General features: G+C 46.4%; 1 protein-coding gene across 4 annotated transcripts in view; it reads left to right on the plus strand.

Moving 5' to 3' along the window:
- Nucleotides 1–17369, plus strand: part of NCLN (nicalin) — a 40555-nt gene extending 23186 nt beyond the window's left edge. The window contains exons 6-15 of one of the 4 annotated variants that reach the window (XM_032226933.1): nucleotides 2040–2143; nucleotides 2255–2343; nucleotides 4194–4333; nucleotides 7862–8052; nucleotides 9364–9451; nucleotides 12626–12664; nucleotides 12810–12973; nucleotides 13327–13380; nucleotides 14813–14891; nucleotides 17068–17369. In XM_032226933.1, the coding sequence (XP_032082824.1) occupies nucleotides 2040–2143; nucleotides 2255–2343; nucleotides 4194–4333; nucleotides 7862–8052; nucleotides 9364–9451; nucleotides 12626–12664; nucleotides 12810–12973; nucleotides 13327–13380; nucleotides 14813–14891; nucleotides 17068–17127 (1008 nt within the window). In that variant the 3' untranslated portion in view covers nucleotides 17128–17369. The remainder of the gene's footprint in view (nucleotides 1–2039; nucleotides 2144–2254; nucleotides 2344–4193; nucleotides 4334–7861; nucleotides 8053–9363; nucleotides 9452–12625; nucleotides 12665–12809; nucleotides 12974–13326; nucleotides 13381–14812; nucleotides 14892–17067) is intronic. The other 3 variants (XM_032227014.1, XM_032227075.1, XM_032227147.1) reach the window with 3 other exon arrangements.
- The last annotated feature ends 458 nt before the right edge of the window (nucleotides 17370–17827 follow it).

Here is a 17827-nt window from a genome sequence, read left to right on the forward strand (position 1 = left end):
TTAAACAAACTGTTTATCTCCAAAATGTTCTGCCAGACTATTGCCGTAAAAGAACCAGGAGTGTTTTACTTGGTCTGAGTTTGGGAACCAGGCATGTCTTGAGGCTAGTGTGGCTTGTGTCTGCCTTGCAACTGCCTCCTCTGCGTGACCCCTGTGCTTCTGTGCCTCTTTGTCCGTCCCCCCCTCCATGTACCATTGCTAAGGAAATCCCCCCCTCGCCCCCCCACACAATCCTTGTTTCTTTCCTGCTTTTATTTCTCCATCCCAGCCAAGATTCAGCCTGGGGGCCCTGGTTTGTTTGTTTTTTTTCCCCTTCCATCAACACAAATGACATGATAGCAGCCTTCCAATATCACAGGGGTTGCCACAAAGTCGAGGGAGTCAAGCTATTTTCCAAAGCACCCGAGGACAGAACAAGTGTGCAGCAGCTGCCAAAAAAGCCAACACAGTTCTAGGCCACATAAACAGAGGAATAGAATCAAGATCATATGAAGTGTTAATGCCACTTTATAAGGCCTTGGTAAGGCCACACTTGGAATATCTTGCATTCAGTTTTGGTCACCACGATGTAGAAAAGATGTGGAGACTCTAGAAAGAGTGCAGAGAAGAGCAACAAAGAGGATTAAGGGACTGGAGGCTCAAACAGGAAGAACGGTTGCAAGAACTGGGTGTGTCTAGTTTAATGAAAAGAAGGATGAGGAGAGACATGATAGCAGTCTTCCAATATCTCAGGGGTTGCCACGAAGAAGAGGGAGTCAAACTATTCTCCAAGGCACCTGAGGGAAGGACAAGAAGCAATGGGTGGAAACTAATCAAGGAGAGAAGCAACCTAGAACTAAGAAGAAATTTCCTGACAATGAGAACAATTAATCAGTGGAACAGAAGTTGCCTCCAGAGGTTGTGAATGCCCCAACACTGGAAGTCTTTAAGAAGGTGTTGGATAGCCATTTGTCAGAAGTGGTGTAGGGTTTCCTGCCTAGGCAGGTCGTTGGACTAGAAGACCTCCAAAGTCCCTTCCATTTTTATTATTCTATTCTAAATATCCAGAAGGAATCCCTCAGTGTCTAGGGATTTTCACACCTGGACCCCTTCCCCCTCCCTCGAAAACCAAAAACCAAAATGCGGTTATTGAGTGAATCTGGCTTCCCCATTGACTTTGCTTGTCCAAAGATTGCAAAAGGGGATCACGTGACCCTGGGACATTGCAACCATCATAAATGTGAGACAGCTGTCAGGCATCTGAATGTAAATCCCGTGGGGCTAGCACTGATGACGTTACCTAGTTAGGGTAATGAAACGTGCAAGAAAACAAGGAAACTCAGAGAGCACCAAGGACCCCAATGTGGTGGTGTTCTCCTCCCCTCTTCCTTCCCCTCCTCCTCTTCTTCCTCCTTCTCTTACTTCCTCTGCTCCTCCCCCTCTTCCTCCTCCTCTTCCCTCTCTTCCTTCCTCTCCTCATCTTCCTCCTCCCTGTCTTCCTTCCCCTCTTCTTCTTCCTTCTCTTACTTCCTCTGCTCCTCCCTCTTCCTCCTCCTCTTCCCTCTCTTCCCCATATTCCTCCTCCCTGTCTTCCTTCCCCTCCTCTTCCTCCTCCTCTTACTTCCTCTGCTCCTCCCTCTCTTCCTCCTCCTCTTCCCTCTCTTCCTTCCTCTCCTCCTCATATTCCTCCTCCCTGTCTTCCTTCCCCTCCTCTTCCTCCTCCTTCTCTTACTTCCTCTGCTCCTCCCTCTCTTCTCCTTCCCTCTTTTCCTTCCTCTCCTCCTCATCTTCCTTCCCCTCCTCTTCCTCCTTCCTCTCTCACCCTCCCATCCTCTTTGCCCCTCATCCTCCCCCTCCCACAAATCTCACCCTCTTCTAGCACTGATGATGTTACCTAGTTGGGTAATGAAACATCTGCAAGAAAACAACCAAGCTCAGAGAGTCCCCAAGGGCCCCTCCTTTCAACCCTGAGCTACAGATATTCTCCTTTATTGGTGCTGCTCTTAAGTTCCCAAACCTCCCTGCTCAGCCTTGGCTAAAGTCCCTCTCTTGCCTTCCAGTGGCTGTCCCATGGGGCTGACTCCAATGGCAGTGGGGTCGCGGTACTCTTAGAACTTGCCAGGTTGTTCTCCCGGCTCTACACGTACAAAAGGACCCACGCCGCGTAAGAACGGGATCGGCTTTGGGGTAGGGAAACCCCGCACCAGGTGGCAGGTGGCGGGTGCGCCTTTGCCAATAGAAATGTACCCATTGCCTCCTTCTCTTCTCTGCGCAGGTACAACTTGCTCTTCTTTGCATCCGGAGGTGGCAAGTTTAACTATCAGGGGACGAAGAGGTGGCTGGAAGACAACCTGGATCACACAGGTGTGAGCGGAGATTATTGCATTTTTTGATACGCTTGGGATTTATGGAGAAAGATTTGTTAGGGGAGTTTTGCCCCCATTTTACTATTGTTTCTGCTGCAGTCGTTAAGTGAATCCATCATTAAGCGAATCTTGGTTCCCTCATTGACTTTGTCAGAAGGCCACTGGGAAGGTTACAGATGGTGATCACATGACCTCAGGTAGTGCCACCGTCATAAATACATGCCACTTGCCAAGCAAGTTTTGATCGTGATGTGAAAAAGTGCGAAAAATGGTCATAACTCACATCCCCAAAGAAGACTGGGGAATTCTGGGAGTTGAAGTCCTCCAGGTTTAAAGTTGCCAAGGTTGGAGACCCCTTCTTCAAAGGGTTTTAACCCCTTCATGGCTTGGCACAATCTCCCCCATTGTTTCTACCTGTTCATCCGGTTAGACAGGACGGGCATGCTTTAGGTCTTATCGGTTGTTAAGGAATGGGGGTTGATAGGGCTGGGATGGATCCTTTCTCCTGTAAAGCTCAATTTCTGGAACATTCTTTCTGCTGGTCTTGATCCTGCAGGTGTTTCATAAGACCTTAAAGACCTGCCACCGTGCCCGGACCTGAGGGCCCAAGTATGAGCAAGACCTATTTCTTGGGGGTGTTACCCTGTTTCCCCGAAAATAAGACCTCCCCAGACGATAAGCTCAATCGGGCTTTTGAACGCAGGCGCTAAAATAAGCCCTCCCTGAAAATATTGCAACACAGCAGCAGCCATGAGGTCCTCCCGCACCTCAAAAATAATAAGACCTCCCTTATATCTTGTTGTTGATAAATAATTTTAATAAGGAAGTAATGAAGGATATATATATATATATTATTTATCAGCACAAATAAAAAGACACACACACACACACACACACATATATATATGAAGTGAGTATTTAGAATACCTTGTTGAAAAATGAAGGAATAACATTTTTATTTGATTGTATGATGTACAAGGGCAACAATGAACATAAGCATACTTGATGGATGATTGGCGGGATTGTACATAATTGAAAATAGTGATGTATAAACATAAACAGTTGGTAAATTCTTTTACACTGTAAAAATATTCAGAATAGACAATCAAGAATGCAAGGGAATTAGGTTTGTTGAAAAGAAAGAAATATTAATCATAATTGAATATATGTTGTACAATGAAAGTGAGGTATCTAGTTATATTAGACAGAAAATCTGTGATTGTATATGTAATTGAAAATGGATGCACGCTTGTAACCAAACGACATGCTGTGTATGTAATGGATGAGAATTTTTTTTATGTTGTCTTTTATGTTTAAAAAATATATATATTGGAAAAATAATAATAATAAGACCTTCCCAAAAATAAGGCCAAGCGCTTATTTCTGGGGTTCAAAGAAAATAAGACCCTGTCTTCTTTTTGGGGAAACATGGTACAGAGACAGTTCGTCCTCAACTTACAACAACAATCAAGCCCAATATTTCTGCGGCCAGGTGAAATGTGTATTGAAGTGAACTTTGCCCCATTTTACGACCTTTCTTGCCGCAGTTGTTAAGTGATTCACTGCAGTTGGTTAAGCGAGTGACATGGTTGTTAATTGAACCCGGCTTCCCCGTTAACTTTGCTCATCGGAAAGGCGCAAAAGTGGATCACATGACCCCCGGGACCGTCACAAATGCGAGTCAGTTGCCAAGCGTCTGAATTTTGATCGCGTGACTGACCGTCCTAGGGGTGAAAAATAGTCCTTAAGTCCCTTTTTTGCAGCCCCCTTGTAACTTCAAAGCGTCACTAAGCGAACTGTTGTATGTCGGGAACTGCCTGTAATTGTGTGGCTTTCTCTTCATTCCAGATTTCAGTCTGCTGCAGGATAATGTGGCGTTTGTCCTCTGCCTGGACACTCTGGGGAGGGGCAACAGTCTTCACCTACACGTCTCAAAGCCTCCAAAAGAAGGGACTCTTCAGCACACCTTCCTGAAGGAGCTGGAACAGGTAAAGGGGAGGTGGGATGCCTTGGGGGTGAGAACTGGGGTCACAGCTGCCTCCTTCTCCAGCCTGGGTTGGTGGACTTTCCTTGCCCCTCTCCTCCGGGAAGCTATGGAAACAGTGGAGTGAGAATAGAATAGAAGGGGAGGGAAGAGAAGAGAAGGAATAAGAAAGAAATAAGGAAAGAATACTACAGAATGGAGTGGACTGGATAGGACTAGAACAGAACAGAACAGAATTCTTTATTGGCCAAGTGTGATTGGACACCCAAGGAATTAGTCTTTGGTGCAGATGCTCTCAGTGTACATAAAAAAAGATACATTTGTCACAAATCATAAGATACAACACTTAATGATAATCTTAGGCTACAAATAAGCAATCAAATCATACTAGGAAACAATATAAATCGTAAGGACACAAGGAACAAAGTTACAGTCCTGCAGTCATAAGTGGGAGGAGGTGGGTGATAGGAAAGATGAGAAGACTAATACTCATAGTAATGCAGCCTTAGTGAATGGTTTGACAGTGGTGAGGGGATTATTTGTTTAGCAGAACGATGGCATTTGGGGAAAAACTGTCCTTGGGTGTAGTGGTCTTGATATACAGTGTTCTATAGCATCGTTTTCAGGGTAGGAGCTGAAACAATTTATGCCCAGGATGTGAGGGATTAAATCACTTCATAGCCAGCATGCTATGGTAGTCCTCGTTTTACATCCCACATGGAGCCTGTGATAGTCATAAAGCAAGTCATCATGTAGCCGACTCAATTGTATGGCTTTTTTTTTTTTGCAGTGGTCATTAAATAAAACACCATGGTTGTTACGTGAATCCAGAGTTGTTAAGCAAATTGCAGCGGTTAAGACATGAAACTTGGAAATAAATGCTAGTTTATTTGACAGTTTCTTGTAAAAAAAAAAACAAGTCATAAATCACGGTCATAGCTGTAGATACAGGCCAGTTGCCCAGCAACCAAAATACAATCATGTAACTGCTTGGGTGCCCTTTGGAACTTCCAAACTGGTTTATAAGTACCTTTTTGGAGGGTCAATAACTTTGAACGATTGCAAAGCAACCAGTCATCAGTCAAGGACTACAGGTGGCACACGGAGCCATTTGTGAGGGCACGCGAGACATTGCCCTGTCAGCTGGCCAGCATACATGCATGCACTGGCCATCTGACTTTGGCCCTCTTTTGAGGCCTTTCTTTGCCCTCCGGAGGCTTCCCTGAAGGCTCCAGAGGGCAAAAACAGCGTTACGGACAAACCGGAAGGCATTTCCGCTTTGCTCGTAGGGCTGGTTTTTGCCCTCCAGAGCCTTCAGGGACCTTCAGGAGGCTTCCCTGAAGGCTCTGGAGGGCAAAAAAGGTTAGGCATCATTGGCCTACCTAGAGCAGAGGTCTCCAAACTTTAAGACTCATGGACTTCAATTCCCAGAGTTGCCAAGTTTGAAGACCCCTGGCCTAGAGCAATAGCTCCATCTGCTGGATGCTTAAAGAAGAACAGATGCAAAGCTCTTCATTGAAGAGAAAATGTGTAGCTCAGGGTTGAAGTGTGGGACACTTGGTGCTCTCTGAGCTTGGTTGTTTTCTTTGAGATGTTTCATTACCAAACTTGGTAATCACATCAGTGCTAGAAGGGGGTGATATTTGTGGAAAGGAGGAGGAGGAATATTCACACCATTCAAAAGAGAACATCATGAAACTGAAGGAAACAAACAGACCAGAATTATCTCCAAAAGCCAACACCCAGATAAAAGAAATTAACCCCAGGCAAATGAAGAAAAAAACAATACCCCAATCAAGGAACTACTAGGGGGGTAAAACTACATACACACCTGTTCTGACCCCCCCCCCCTTCGTACGGTGACACAAGATTACTGTTAGCCACGCTTTATTCACAGTAATTACTCACAGACAAGACTTTGGCAGCAACCCAGACTCCCACAGATAAGACATACACACAGGAGCTTCTCCAGCTATAGTAAAACGGTTGTGTCTTGCAAAAGGTCTCCTCCCAACATCTCTTCTTATATACTCTCTTGGGAGGAGCCAAATCACAACCACCTGGGCCTGATTATCTTTTATGTCTCCCCAATTGCTGCCGGCGCTTATCCGCCCATCTCTGCCTGGCATCCGGGACCAACTCCCTTTGCTCCTCCCCACTGCTCCAGGGCCTGACGTCTTCACCACTGCTCCAGGGCCTGACGTCTTCACCACTGCTCCAGGGCCTGACGTCAGGGACCCACTCCCTTTGGCTTTCGCTGCTGCTCCATGCCTCAGGCGCCTCCTAGTGGCCAACCAGCCTGTCTGGTCCCTGCTCTGAGTCTGAACCCTGCCCAGGGTCCTCCACATCTTCCAGAGCCGACTCATAGGGTCCCTCGCTATTGGAGTCCATTGGTAGCTCCAACGGCTCCTGCTGGCCCACAACACACACCCAAAAACATTGGCCGGGCAAGCAAATGTATAAAAACAGGGCAAAGCCTCACACTGATTATGTTACCTAGGGTAATGTAATTATGTTACCATTGGGTAATGTCTGTGGAGATTCTCAACCATCGGGGCCTTGTTATCCCAAAAGTGCTTTTTCCAAATTTTCTGGGGTTTTATCTCCCCCCCCCCCCTGGAAAACATTTTGCTTCTCATCCAAGAAGATTTTCCAGGATTCAATCCTTCCATTCCCCATCAGTCAGTTAGAACTGAAGAAGCTTCTTGGTTGAGTTGCCTTGTGGAAGAAAAACTTTTGGAATAGTTGGGGAATGAAGCTTCTGCAAGCGAACAGCCAAGCTGAAACAACATCAAGGACTCTGCAGCACTGATCCTTTTTAAGCCAGCAGTGTCTGCAATAGCCAAAAAAAACCCTGAATATAAATCCTGGGTTGTATAAACACAGGCATAGAATCAAAATCACGTGAAGTCTTTGTATCGCTTTATAAATCCTCAGTAAGGCCACACCTGAAATACGGCATCCAGTTTTGGTCACCACATTACAAAAAAGATATTTTGAGGTTTTAGAAAAAGTGCAGAGAAGAGCAACTAAGATGATTGCAGGCCTGGAGGACAAAAATATATGAAGAATGGCTGCAGGATTTGGGTTTGACTGGTCTAGTGAAAAGAAGGACTAGGGAGAACATGATAGCAGTCTTCCAATATTTGAGAGGCTACCACAAAGAGGAGGGGGTCAACTTTCCAAAACACCTGAGGGCAGGACAAGAAACAATGGATGGAAACTAATCAAGGAGATAAGCCACTTGGAATTAAGGAGAAATTTCCTGACAGTGAGAACAATTAATCAGTGGAACAACTTGCTTCTAGAAATGTTGGGTGCTTCATCACTGGAGGCTTTTAAAAAGAGATTGGACGGCCATTTGTCTAAAATGATATAGGGTCTCTTGTTTGAGCAGGGGGTTGGACTAGAAGACCTCCAAGGTCCCTTCCAGCTCTATTCTGATGGGTTATCGTTCCTTTGGAAGAACAGTGGGCCGTACGCTGCTTCCTCCACTGACCCTGTGGCCTACCTTTTTCCGTTTCATCTCCAGGTCATTGCCCACCATTTCCCAGAGGTGAGGTTCTCCATGGTGCACAAGAAGATCAACCTGGCTGAAGACATGCTGGCCTGGGAGCATGAACGCTTCGCCATCCGTCGCCTCCCGGCCTTCACGGTTTCCCACCTGGAGAGCCACCGCGATGGCCTGCGCAACAGCATCATGGACGTCAGGTCAGCCGCTGGGTGAGGAGGCGCTGCATGGACCCATGGGTCGACAAGAGGGGGCTGGGTGTGGGTGGGAAGGCTTTGTGCTGCCCCCCCTGTTGTCTTGGGAAGCGCATTCTCCCCTTTGAGGCACACCAGGCAGAAAAGGACCAAGGTCTGGTTGCTTCTTCTCCCTTCGTTTCTTTCATCCCTCCAATATGGGAGGTTGGGAAAAATGAGAAGGCTGTCCAGGCTGTCTTGCTCCCAAAGCCTAAGTGCCGAGATGAGCATCGTCCCCTAGAGTTGGGAACGACTAGCCCATACCGTATTTTTCGGAGTATAAGACGCTCCAAAGTATAAGACGCACCTAGATTTTAGGGAGGAAAACAAGGGAAAAATATCTGCCTCTGCCTCCCAGCAATTTGCCTCCTTGCAACAAACAGTACAGACAATATACATTGTTTGTAGTGTTATATTTCAGACTATACTTGTACAGATGCTGTTCAAATGGATGTGGCTTTCTGGAAGTATAGTTCTTCTCTGCTACTTAAAAGAAGATACAATAGCACTGGTCCTCTTCAGATCAAGCATTTATTTTAAAAAGCTTCTTCATTTTCTTAAGTTGTCTAGAACAATAATAAAGTGGTCTTTAAAAAATAAGTCTAATAATTTGAACATCCTATAGGCCTTTATAGTTGTTGACGTACCTCCTTGCAGCAAACAGCCTGATTAGCACAAGAAGAAGAAGAAAAATCTGCCTCCCAGCAATTTGCCTTGTGGAGCAAACCACAGGTTTCACTTTCAGTTTCTCCCGATCATCAGCTGTTTCAGGCTGCAGGGATTGCTATAGCTTATTGAAGCCTCCGCTGCAAGGAGGTAAATTGGTGGGAGGCAGAGGCCAAAGGGTTGGGGTGGGTAGGGCTACATTCAATGTATAAGACGCACCCAAATTTTCACCCTCTTTTAGGGGGCGGGAGATGCATCTTATACCCTGAAAAATACGGTATGTGCCAGGGGAACCTTTATCTTTTTACCTTATTTATACCTACAGAGCATTAGGTTTCTTCATGCTATAATCCCAGGTGGGAGGAAAGAGGTTGCTGCTTTAAAGAATGGCTACGCCAGCCTTCCTTCATGTTCCCCAGTACCTCTTCCCAAGAATTTTCAAGGCAAACATATTATACAGATCATTTTATGGGCTAACCCCCAAATGTTGATCTGATCATGTAAACTGGGATCAACATTGCGTGAGTTGTGAGGCTGTGCCAAGTGCCATCAGAAGCCTCACCTCGGCGCTTCTCCCTCCCTAGAAACCTGATTCTGACACAGCTGCTGTTCTCCCTCTTGCAGGCCACGGGTGAACCTCCAAATCCTCACCCGCAACACCCGGATCATTGTAGAGGCTCTGACAAGGGTGGTCTACAACTTAACAGAGAAGGTGAGTGTCTTTTCTTAGGGCGGATGAAATGGCTGCTGGGAACCCCTGCAGTGGCTGGGATTGCTCAGTTCTAGTAGTGGGCTGCACCACTCACTTCTCCCCTCCCCCCCCAAAAAAATCAGAGAGTGACGGCCTGTGGGAATGGCCTTGTAGGAGATGAGCAGGCTGAGCCCGAGGGACAGGTCAAAGGCGTCAACGGTTTTGAGCCGCTGCGTGCCCACAAGAGTTCTAAGTTAGAATAAATATGGGACTAACAAATTCCAGATAGTTTATGAATGAATGAACAAGGAATGTTACAACTTATCTAAAGTTAGCTTTACAAAAGGGGAGTTAAAGTACAAGCGAAGGATGATACTAAAGTTAGTTAGTTTATTTTAGTATATGGTTGCTAAATGTTTATACCCTGTATTTGCTTTGGGAGGTTGGGTGGGGAGGGGAGGAGGGGATGTGGGTTCGGGGGGAGGGAGGGAAGGTGGATGTAATTGTAAAACTCATTAAAACTTTTAATTAAAAAAAAAAGAGTTCTAAGTTAGACTTAGAATAACTTCATTGTCACTTTGAATACCCTGTTTCCCTGAAAATAAGACCTCCCTTGATAATAAGCCCAATCGGGCTTTTGAGCGCATGCGCCAAAATAAGCCCTCCCCGAAAATATTGCAACATAGCAGCCAGAGGTCACCATGCTCATTTGCCTCCTGCATCTCAGAAATAATAAGACTTCCCCGAAAATAAGGCCGTGTTTATTTTGGATGTCAAAAGAAAATAAGACCATGTCTTATTTTCGAGAAAATACGGTATACACTAATCGGCATACATTAAAATGAAATTTTGTTGCCTACAACTCTCAAAGGGTGTCCACCTCTAACATATTACATAAACATGACAAAATAAATAAATATAAAATTATGCATATACCCACATGCATTATATGATATGGAGAAACAACACAGTGTAGTTCAGATGTATTCATGTACATGGTGAGAGAAATGAATCTTGCAAATTTGCTAATGGCCTACGGAACAAAGCTGTTACAGAATTGGATAGTCCTGCTAGAAATAATATGAAACCTCTTCCCAGAGGGGAGCAACAGAAGCAGACCGTGAAGTGGGTGTGTGGGGGTCTCTAACATTTCTTTGAGCTATAAGCGCATAGCGCTTATAAGCAGCATCCCGAATAACGGGAAGTGAGCTTCCTATAATCTTCTCCGCTGTCCTCACCACTCTCTGTAGGGACTTTTTATCTGAGGTGCTGCCGCCACCAATGCAGTTTGTTAAAATGCTCTCAGTCATGCCTCTGTAAAAAGTGGCCAGGGCGATGCAAGAAATGCAGACGCTGGTTTGCACGCTTCACTAAGGATGAGAGACCAGTTCAGATTAAGTTATCTGCACCCCCAGATACTTATTACTGTCCAGCGCACCTTGAATTCTGTTGACTCTTATCTCCCGCCAATTTGCTTTAAGCATTTGTCAACTGTCCCCTTGGCAATTTGCAGCAAAAGAAACTCCTGGGACATTATTTTACCAAGAGTATAACTTTACTGATAGATCCATACAGACACAGAAGAAACGAGGCTAGCTCTGAGGTTTTCGCACAAAAATCAGCATAGTTAAGGGAGCGCCTGCAAACTGCCTAGTAAGAAAAGAAGTGTTTGTCCTTCCCAGCCCCCAGGAACATTCTGAGGGCTTCAGCAGGGCTGGAGGGAAGGCAAAAATGCCCCTGTTTTTTGCGAAAAGCAGCCCATCGCTGGGACTGGCATGCGCACACCATTTAAAAAGGGGAAATAATTACATTTTTTCAACGAAGATTGTTCTGCGCATGTGCAGAACAGAAAATAAAGATGGCAGCGCCGAGGATACAACCGGTACGGAGTTATTACCTATTCGACCGAGTTGGACCGTACCGGTAGGAAGGAACCCACCTCTGGATTGGCCTGTCTCACACACGGTGGTAGAAAGGGCCTCCTGCAGACCCCATCAGCCAAGGGATTTCATCTGGTGGGAGCCTTTTCTGCCACGGCCACAAGCTCCTTTTCCAGCTAACACATTTTATAAAAAGGCATCGGTGTCTGTGAGCCGATGTGAAAAACCTTCACCAGATCTGTGGAAGAGAGAGGGCTTTAATTTAAATTCAGATTTAATCGTCCATTAGTTCAGACACGTCTCTTTTCTTGCTTAGAGAGGGCTGCAAAGCACTGTGACATGGTATATAAGTCCAAGTGCTATTGCTAAGTAGTGGTAATCAGCCTCAAGGTCTCTTCCCATATTCCAAAACCCCAAGAGCAGGGCAGATCTAACAACTTTACAGCCTCTGGACATCAACTCCCAGCATGGCTGGCTCAGGGATTCTGGGAATTGAAGTCCACGGGTCAGTCAAATTGCTCACCCCGGCTACAGAGCAGCTGACAAGGCCTTCATTCCGAGGATGCGTCCCACCCACCTCATTCGAGCTCTGATCATTAGAGACTCAACGCTGATGGGCTCCACACCAGGAGTCCCCAATCCCCAGCCCAGTACCGGACTGCAGCCGTTCAGAAGCAGGCCATGGACGCAACGGGCGAGCGTGCGCGCAACTCCCCTTTTGTGAGCAACCTGCGTGCGTGCAGTTCCATTTTTTGAGCGTGAGTGCTGACTGCTTGCACAAATTGATCTGCGTGTGCCTGCTCACCCGGAACCAAAGAGTACTGCAGGCCACTTCAGCTGACTGTTATCTGCAGTTCAGCAGTTCTAATCTCACCGGCTCAAGGTTGACTCAGCCTTCCATCCTTCCGAGGTGGGTGAAATGAGGACCCAGACTGTGGGGGCGATATGCTGACTCTGTAAACCGCTTAGAGAGGGCTGAAAGCCCTATGAAGCGGTATATAAGTCTAATTGCTATTGCTGTTGCTAACCAACCCTTCTCCCTGCCCTGCCGCTCCACAAAGCTGAGAAGTTTGTGCTCCACTCAGTCCAAGGTCGGAAACACACTCTTGCCCACAAAGGCCAAGGACAGAGCAGAGAGCACAGATGAGACTTCCTCCAGGTGTTTGACAGGTCTTGGATCACGGAGCTGAGGACTCGTACGGGAAGGGAGAACAGCAGCTGCCAAGACTTCCAGCTTTATGGTGATAACGGACATTGTGGTCAGTTGAGGATTTTCACCCAGCTCTGTTTTTTTTTTTCTTCCTTCCCTCATTAGGGTGTGCCTGCTGACCTCCAAATCTTCACTGAACATATGGTAAGCTCCTGGGCAGAGGGCTCTCTGTGTGTGAGAGAGAGAGAGGTGTGGGAGGGAGGAGGGGAGGGGAGAGAGAAGAATGTTTTGGGGTTTTCATCTGCAGAACCGGCCGGCTTCCTCCCTCCCTCCCTCTTCCCTGATTCAGCAGATTCAGCAAGAGCAGATGGAGTCGGTGATGGACTGGCTCAGCAGTCAACCCAGGGCTGCCCAGCTGGTGGACAAAGACAGCACGTTCATCAACACCTTGGAGTACTACCTGAGCCGCTACCTGAAAGACGTCAAGCAGCATTACGTGAAGGCAGACAAGCGGTGAGAATGGTGATGGCATTCCCACTTGTCTCCTCCCCCCCCCCTTCATTTAGCCCTGATGATGTAACCTAGTTTGGCAAAGAGACATCCGCGAGAAAACCGCCAAGCTCAGACTGCACCCAGGACCCCCGCATCTACAACGGTCATGTGGAAAACCGGTCCCAAGTCACTTTTTTTCAGTGCCGTTGTAACTATGAACGGTCACTAAACAAACTCAAGGAATACCTGTATGGGCTAGATGTCTGTTTTCACTTGGTATAAGGTCGTCTCTGGGCTTTTAGTCCTGCCTTTAAAAATTGTAGCTCTTTTAAACCTTCTTGTTATTTCCTTTTTTCCTATATATATATATACAGGGATCCTGAATTTGTTTTCTATGACCAGCTGAAGCAAGTAATGAACGCGTATAGGTAAGTGTGGGACAACGGCAAAAAGGGTTTTGGAGTTTGACTGGCCCTGAGCCGTTCCTTTAAGACTCAGAGTATAAAAAGCATATTCTTTAAGTTAGCAGATTGGAGGCAATCTAATTCAAAAGTTGTCCCTGCATAATGCACCATATGGGCTAACTGGAGGGTAAGGTGAAAGGTAAAGGTTCCCCTCGCACATATGTGCTAGTCGTTCCTGACTCTAGGGGGTGGTGCTCATCTCCGTTTCAAAGCCGAAGAGCCAGCGCTGTCCGAAGACGTGTCCGAATCTGCTGTCTTCTTGGCATCATCATCGTTATCTGGATTCCAAGCAGTTACATCCGGTGGATTCTGTTCTCCTGTAAACCTTCCCTACGCAGGAGTAGACTGCATTTCATAGACTAGGAAACATAGTTTGTTCCATCCAACCCGAGTTATCATCGATAGGCTTGTTGATGGGTCGCTCGCCATCTTCTCCAGGATAGTAACAATCACTACAATAGACAGCTGTCTGTATGCAATATTGGGTATCAACACCAACTCCCCTTTAGCTGCGTCTGGTATAACCTGGGCCTATAACCAGTGTTAGGTAAGTTCCACATTGGGAGAGCGAGTACGTTCAGAGAAGCGTGAGAGTTGTGCTGGAGAACACACAAACCCGCATACAGAGACACTGCAGTTTAAATAGGCTTTTACTTTCGTGGAAATAGAGGTATCAGAGTCCATCAAACACGGATAATTCAGTCAGTCATCAACGTCTCTTAGTTAAGGGATAATCCAAATAACATAGTCCATAATCATACAATCAGTCAAGCACACAAAGTTTGCTAGCCGTTGCAAAACTTACAATAGCTCACGGCACTTTCTAACAGCCAGTTTCCAAAACACTCAGATCAGATCAGCCCAGCATCTAACAAACAGAGAGAGAACTAACAGTCGTTCTGGCTCCCTCTTATGGCCGATTGAGGAAAACAGCAACCAATCACATTTTACAGTATGATTTAAAGAAACAGGTACAGCATTGCTATATGATTTATATATTGCCAACCCAACCGTTAGATTATATTCCTAACAGTCATGTGGCCGGCATGGAACGCTGTTACCTTCCCACCAAAGGCGGTTCCTATTTTTCCAGTTGCATTTTTACGCACTTTCGAACTGCTAGGTTGGCAGAAGCTGGGATTTGAACTGCTGAATTGCCACCCTCTCTGATCGACAAGCTTAGATGTATTAAACTTGTATGCTGTCTGATTCTGGGATTCTGGGTGGCTGACAACCGTCAAAGTTGGGCCCGTCCTTTGGGGCTGGGGGCAGCCAGAAAAGGTGTGATAGAAGAAAGAGGTCTTTGACGGAGCAGACGTGCGAACAAGCAGCTCAGAGGGAAGGGAAACTCCAGTGTCCCATGACTGGGTGTGAGAACGTGGCTTGTGTTTTTCAGGGTCAAGCCGGCCATCTTTGACCTGCTCCTGGCTCTCTGCATAGCAGCCTACCTTGGTGTGGCATACATCGCTGTGCAGGTGAGTTCCCACGCACGGTCCTTCACTACAGAATTTTTGCTGCATGAAATGGAAGCTAAGAATGTAGGAATGGGCCCTGCTGGATTAGGCTAAAAAGATAAAGGTTTGCCTTGTCCAGTTATGTCCAACTATGAGTTGGTGTTCATCTCTGTTTCTTAGCCAAGGGAGCCAACATTGTCCAAAGATGCTTCCGTGGGTCATGTGGCCATCATAACTATAATGTTGTGGCCTGTCAGTGGCTAGTGTAGTTGGCACCAGATTCGGACAGTGAGGAGGTTGGGGAGGAACCTGGGCCAGTCCTGGAGTCTGGGGAAGGCTCTGATGGGGGCTCTGTGTCAGAGGCAGAGGGGTGGGGGTGGGGGGGCAGAGCCATCTGACAGTTATCAGCTGCCTTTGGAGTCAGACATCAGTGGGGCAGAAGAACAGCTGGAGTCTGTTCTCAGTGTGCGCATACGCAGAGTGGCCAGATGAAGGGAGCAGCTAAGGAACAGGAATCAACTTGGGAGTAAGGCCACAGGTGGACGATGAATGGCCCCTCCCAGAGGAAATAAAAGAGGAGCGACAGGGGAGGGGAGTTTGCAGGAATCAATTCATTCCCACATTCTTGCCAAGTATTGTGGGCGTCTGAAAGATCTCGGCCTGGCCTCTCTCCAAGCCTGACGAAGGTCAGTAATTGTGGACTATCTTGAAAGACTGTGGGAGAGGAAAGACTTGGCTGGAGAGGAATTCACTGTCAATGAAATAAAAAGGAGTTTTTCAGGATGAGGACTCAGCTTCGTACTGCTGGAGAAGCCTCGGTCAGAACATATACGCCGAGGCGCCCCTGTTATCTTAGGCTAAAGATAATCTTCAGCCACTCTGCAAGTGATGTGGGCTGCTTCTAAATTTGACGTATAAATACAATGAAATAAATGTTGCTCTAGCATTTTGTAGCCAGGTTTGAAGAAACCCTGCACCCAACGTAGTTAGGGCTCTGTTTTCTCAGTTTTTCTTGGCCTTTTTAGCACCCCAACCTCCCTTAAAAGCTGGTCCAGAGGCTGATAAATATTTCATACTCTTTTCTTTGTAATACTCCTTGGTCGAACATAATAATGTGTGAAGAAGACACACGTCAACCTATACAGTGGTACCTTGGTACTCGCCGTTGTTTCTGGGAGGTGCGACGGATATTAAAAAAGCAGAGTCCCAAGGAAGCGGTGTGATTAATCATATAATCCATTGTTTCAGTCGGGAAGAAGCAAAAGACAACTGGACTTCCTTGTTTTTCTTTGAAGACATTTTGCTTCTCATCCAAGAAGCTTCTTCACAGTGGATGGTGGGGAACGGAAGGGTTTACCCTCCTTGCAGACAGCTGGTCATTTGCATCCTTTGAGAGAGTCCTTGAGGCCACCTGGAGGTTTCTCTGTGTCCTCAGGAACACAATTGAAGACTTACAGGAACCATTTCCACTACTCAGGTGACTCTGAGGACACAGACAAATCTCCAGGTGGCCTCAAGAACCCTCTGAAAGGATGCAGATGACCAGCTTTGTCTGCAAGGAGCATAAATCCTCCCATTCCTCACCATCCAGTCAGTGTGGATAGTGGTTGTCTGAAAGGGGGGGGGGGGTTGAGAGGCAACTGGACATTCTGGTTTTTCTTTGAAAATGTTTCGCTTCTCATCCAAGAAGAAAAAGAACTGAAGAAGTTTCTTGGATGAGAAGCGAAGCGTCTCCTAAGAAAAAAACCGACACTTCATCTGCCATTCTGTAGGGTTCCTCTTCCTATGTCAGCAACCTTCCCAGCATGCCTGACTTCCTGTCTCTTCCCCACAGCCGCCCCCCTCTTCCTCTCGCAGTGTGTCAAGTACTAAACAAAGACCAATTACTGGGACAATATTTGCAATGAAAAAAGGCTTAAGAGTACCAAATCCATCGCATTTTAAAGCAGTCGAGTACTGAGGTACCACTGTAACAAATACATTAAAATACTTTGGATGCTGATCCTAGATTGACATGACATAAACTTCCTTTATAATGTCTCGTGCGTTGGTGCATTAGCCATTCCTGGTTTTGTTTCATCCACAGTCCTGGGGGAATTCTGGAAGTTGAAGTCCACACGTCTTAAAGTTGCCAAGTTTGAGGAAAAAACCCTTTCCTGATGTAGGTTGCTTGCTCATTCTGTCTTTCTTTTTTTAGCATTTCGGCCTCCTTTATAAGCTGGTCCAAAGGGTCTCTCGGAAATCCAAACAGCAATGAAACAACAATTGCATCCTGGTGTTGTTTCTTCCTTCGTTGCATCCTGCTTCTCCTCCTCCTCCTTCCTGCTCTCCTCTCCCGCAAGGGCAGGACGCAAAAGCTCGAGATGGTAAACAAACAAACAGAACCCACCAAACCACAAAAACAACAACACCACAACAACCACACTCTTCCCACATCCCTTGCATTTCTGCAAAAGCTCCTTCCCTGTCCTCTTTTTCCCTGGCACAGAGCTGCAGAGACCCGATCAAACTTCTGGACACGATCTCTACCCACTACAGATGGAAACCTTTTCCCGGATAAAATGACTTTTTTTTCCATCAACCTGTTGCTGCTGGTTGAGAAACAACATGTGCCATAATTCTAAGCTGGGGGTGGGTGGGGAGAGGCAGGAGACTGGGGTGGGGAGGGCCCCACACCCGCCTGTCAAAAGAACTTGAAAGGGGGATGTGGTTGGTTTTTTTTTAAAAAAAAATGTGCACATGTAAATTAAAACTATAAAAAAAAACAATATCTGTGAGCTTGCCTGATTTTGACATTTATTCATTCATTTCATTCATTCAGTTTCTCGGGTATTTCTTTATAGGGGGGGAAATGTCCGGACCAAACAATTCCTAATGTTGGATTTTCCCCCTTACCAGAGGGAGCCCCCTTATGGAATACTGTGAAGCTGTTACCATGGCAACTCTACTGCGCTGTA

Source organism: Thamnophis elegans, chromosome 1, assembly GCF_009769535.1.
Source record: "Thamnophis elegans isolate rThaEle1 chromosome 1, rThaEle1.pri, whole genome shotgun sequence".
NCBI lineage: Eukaryota > Metazoa > Chordata > Lepidosauria > Squamata > Colubridae > Thamnophis > Thamnophis elegans.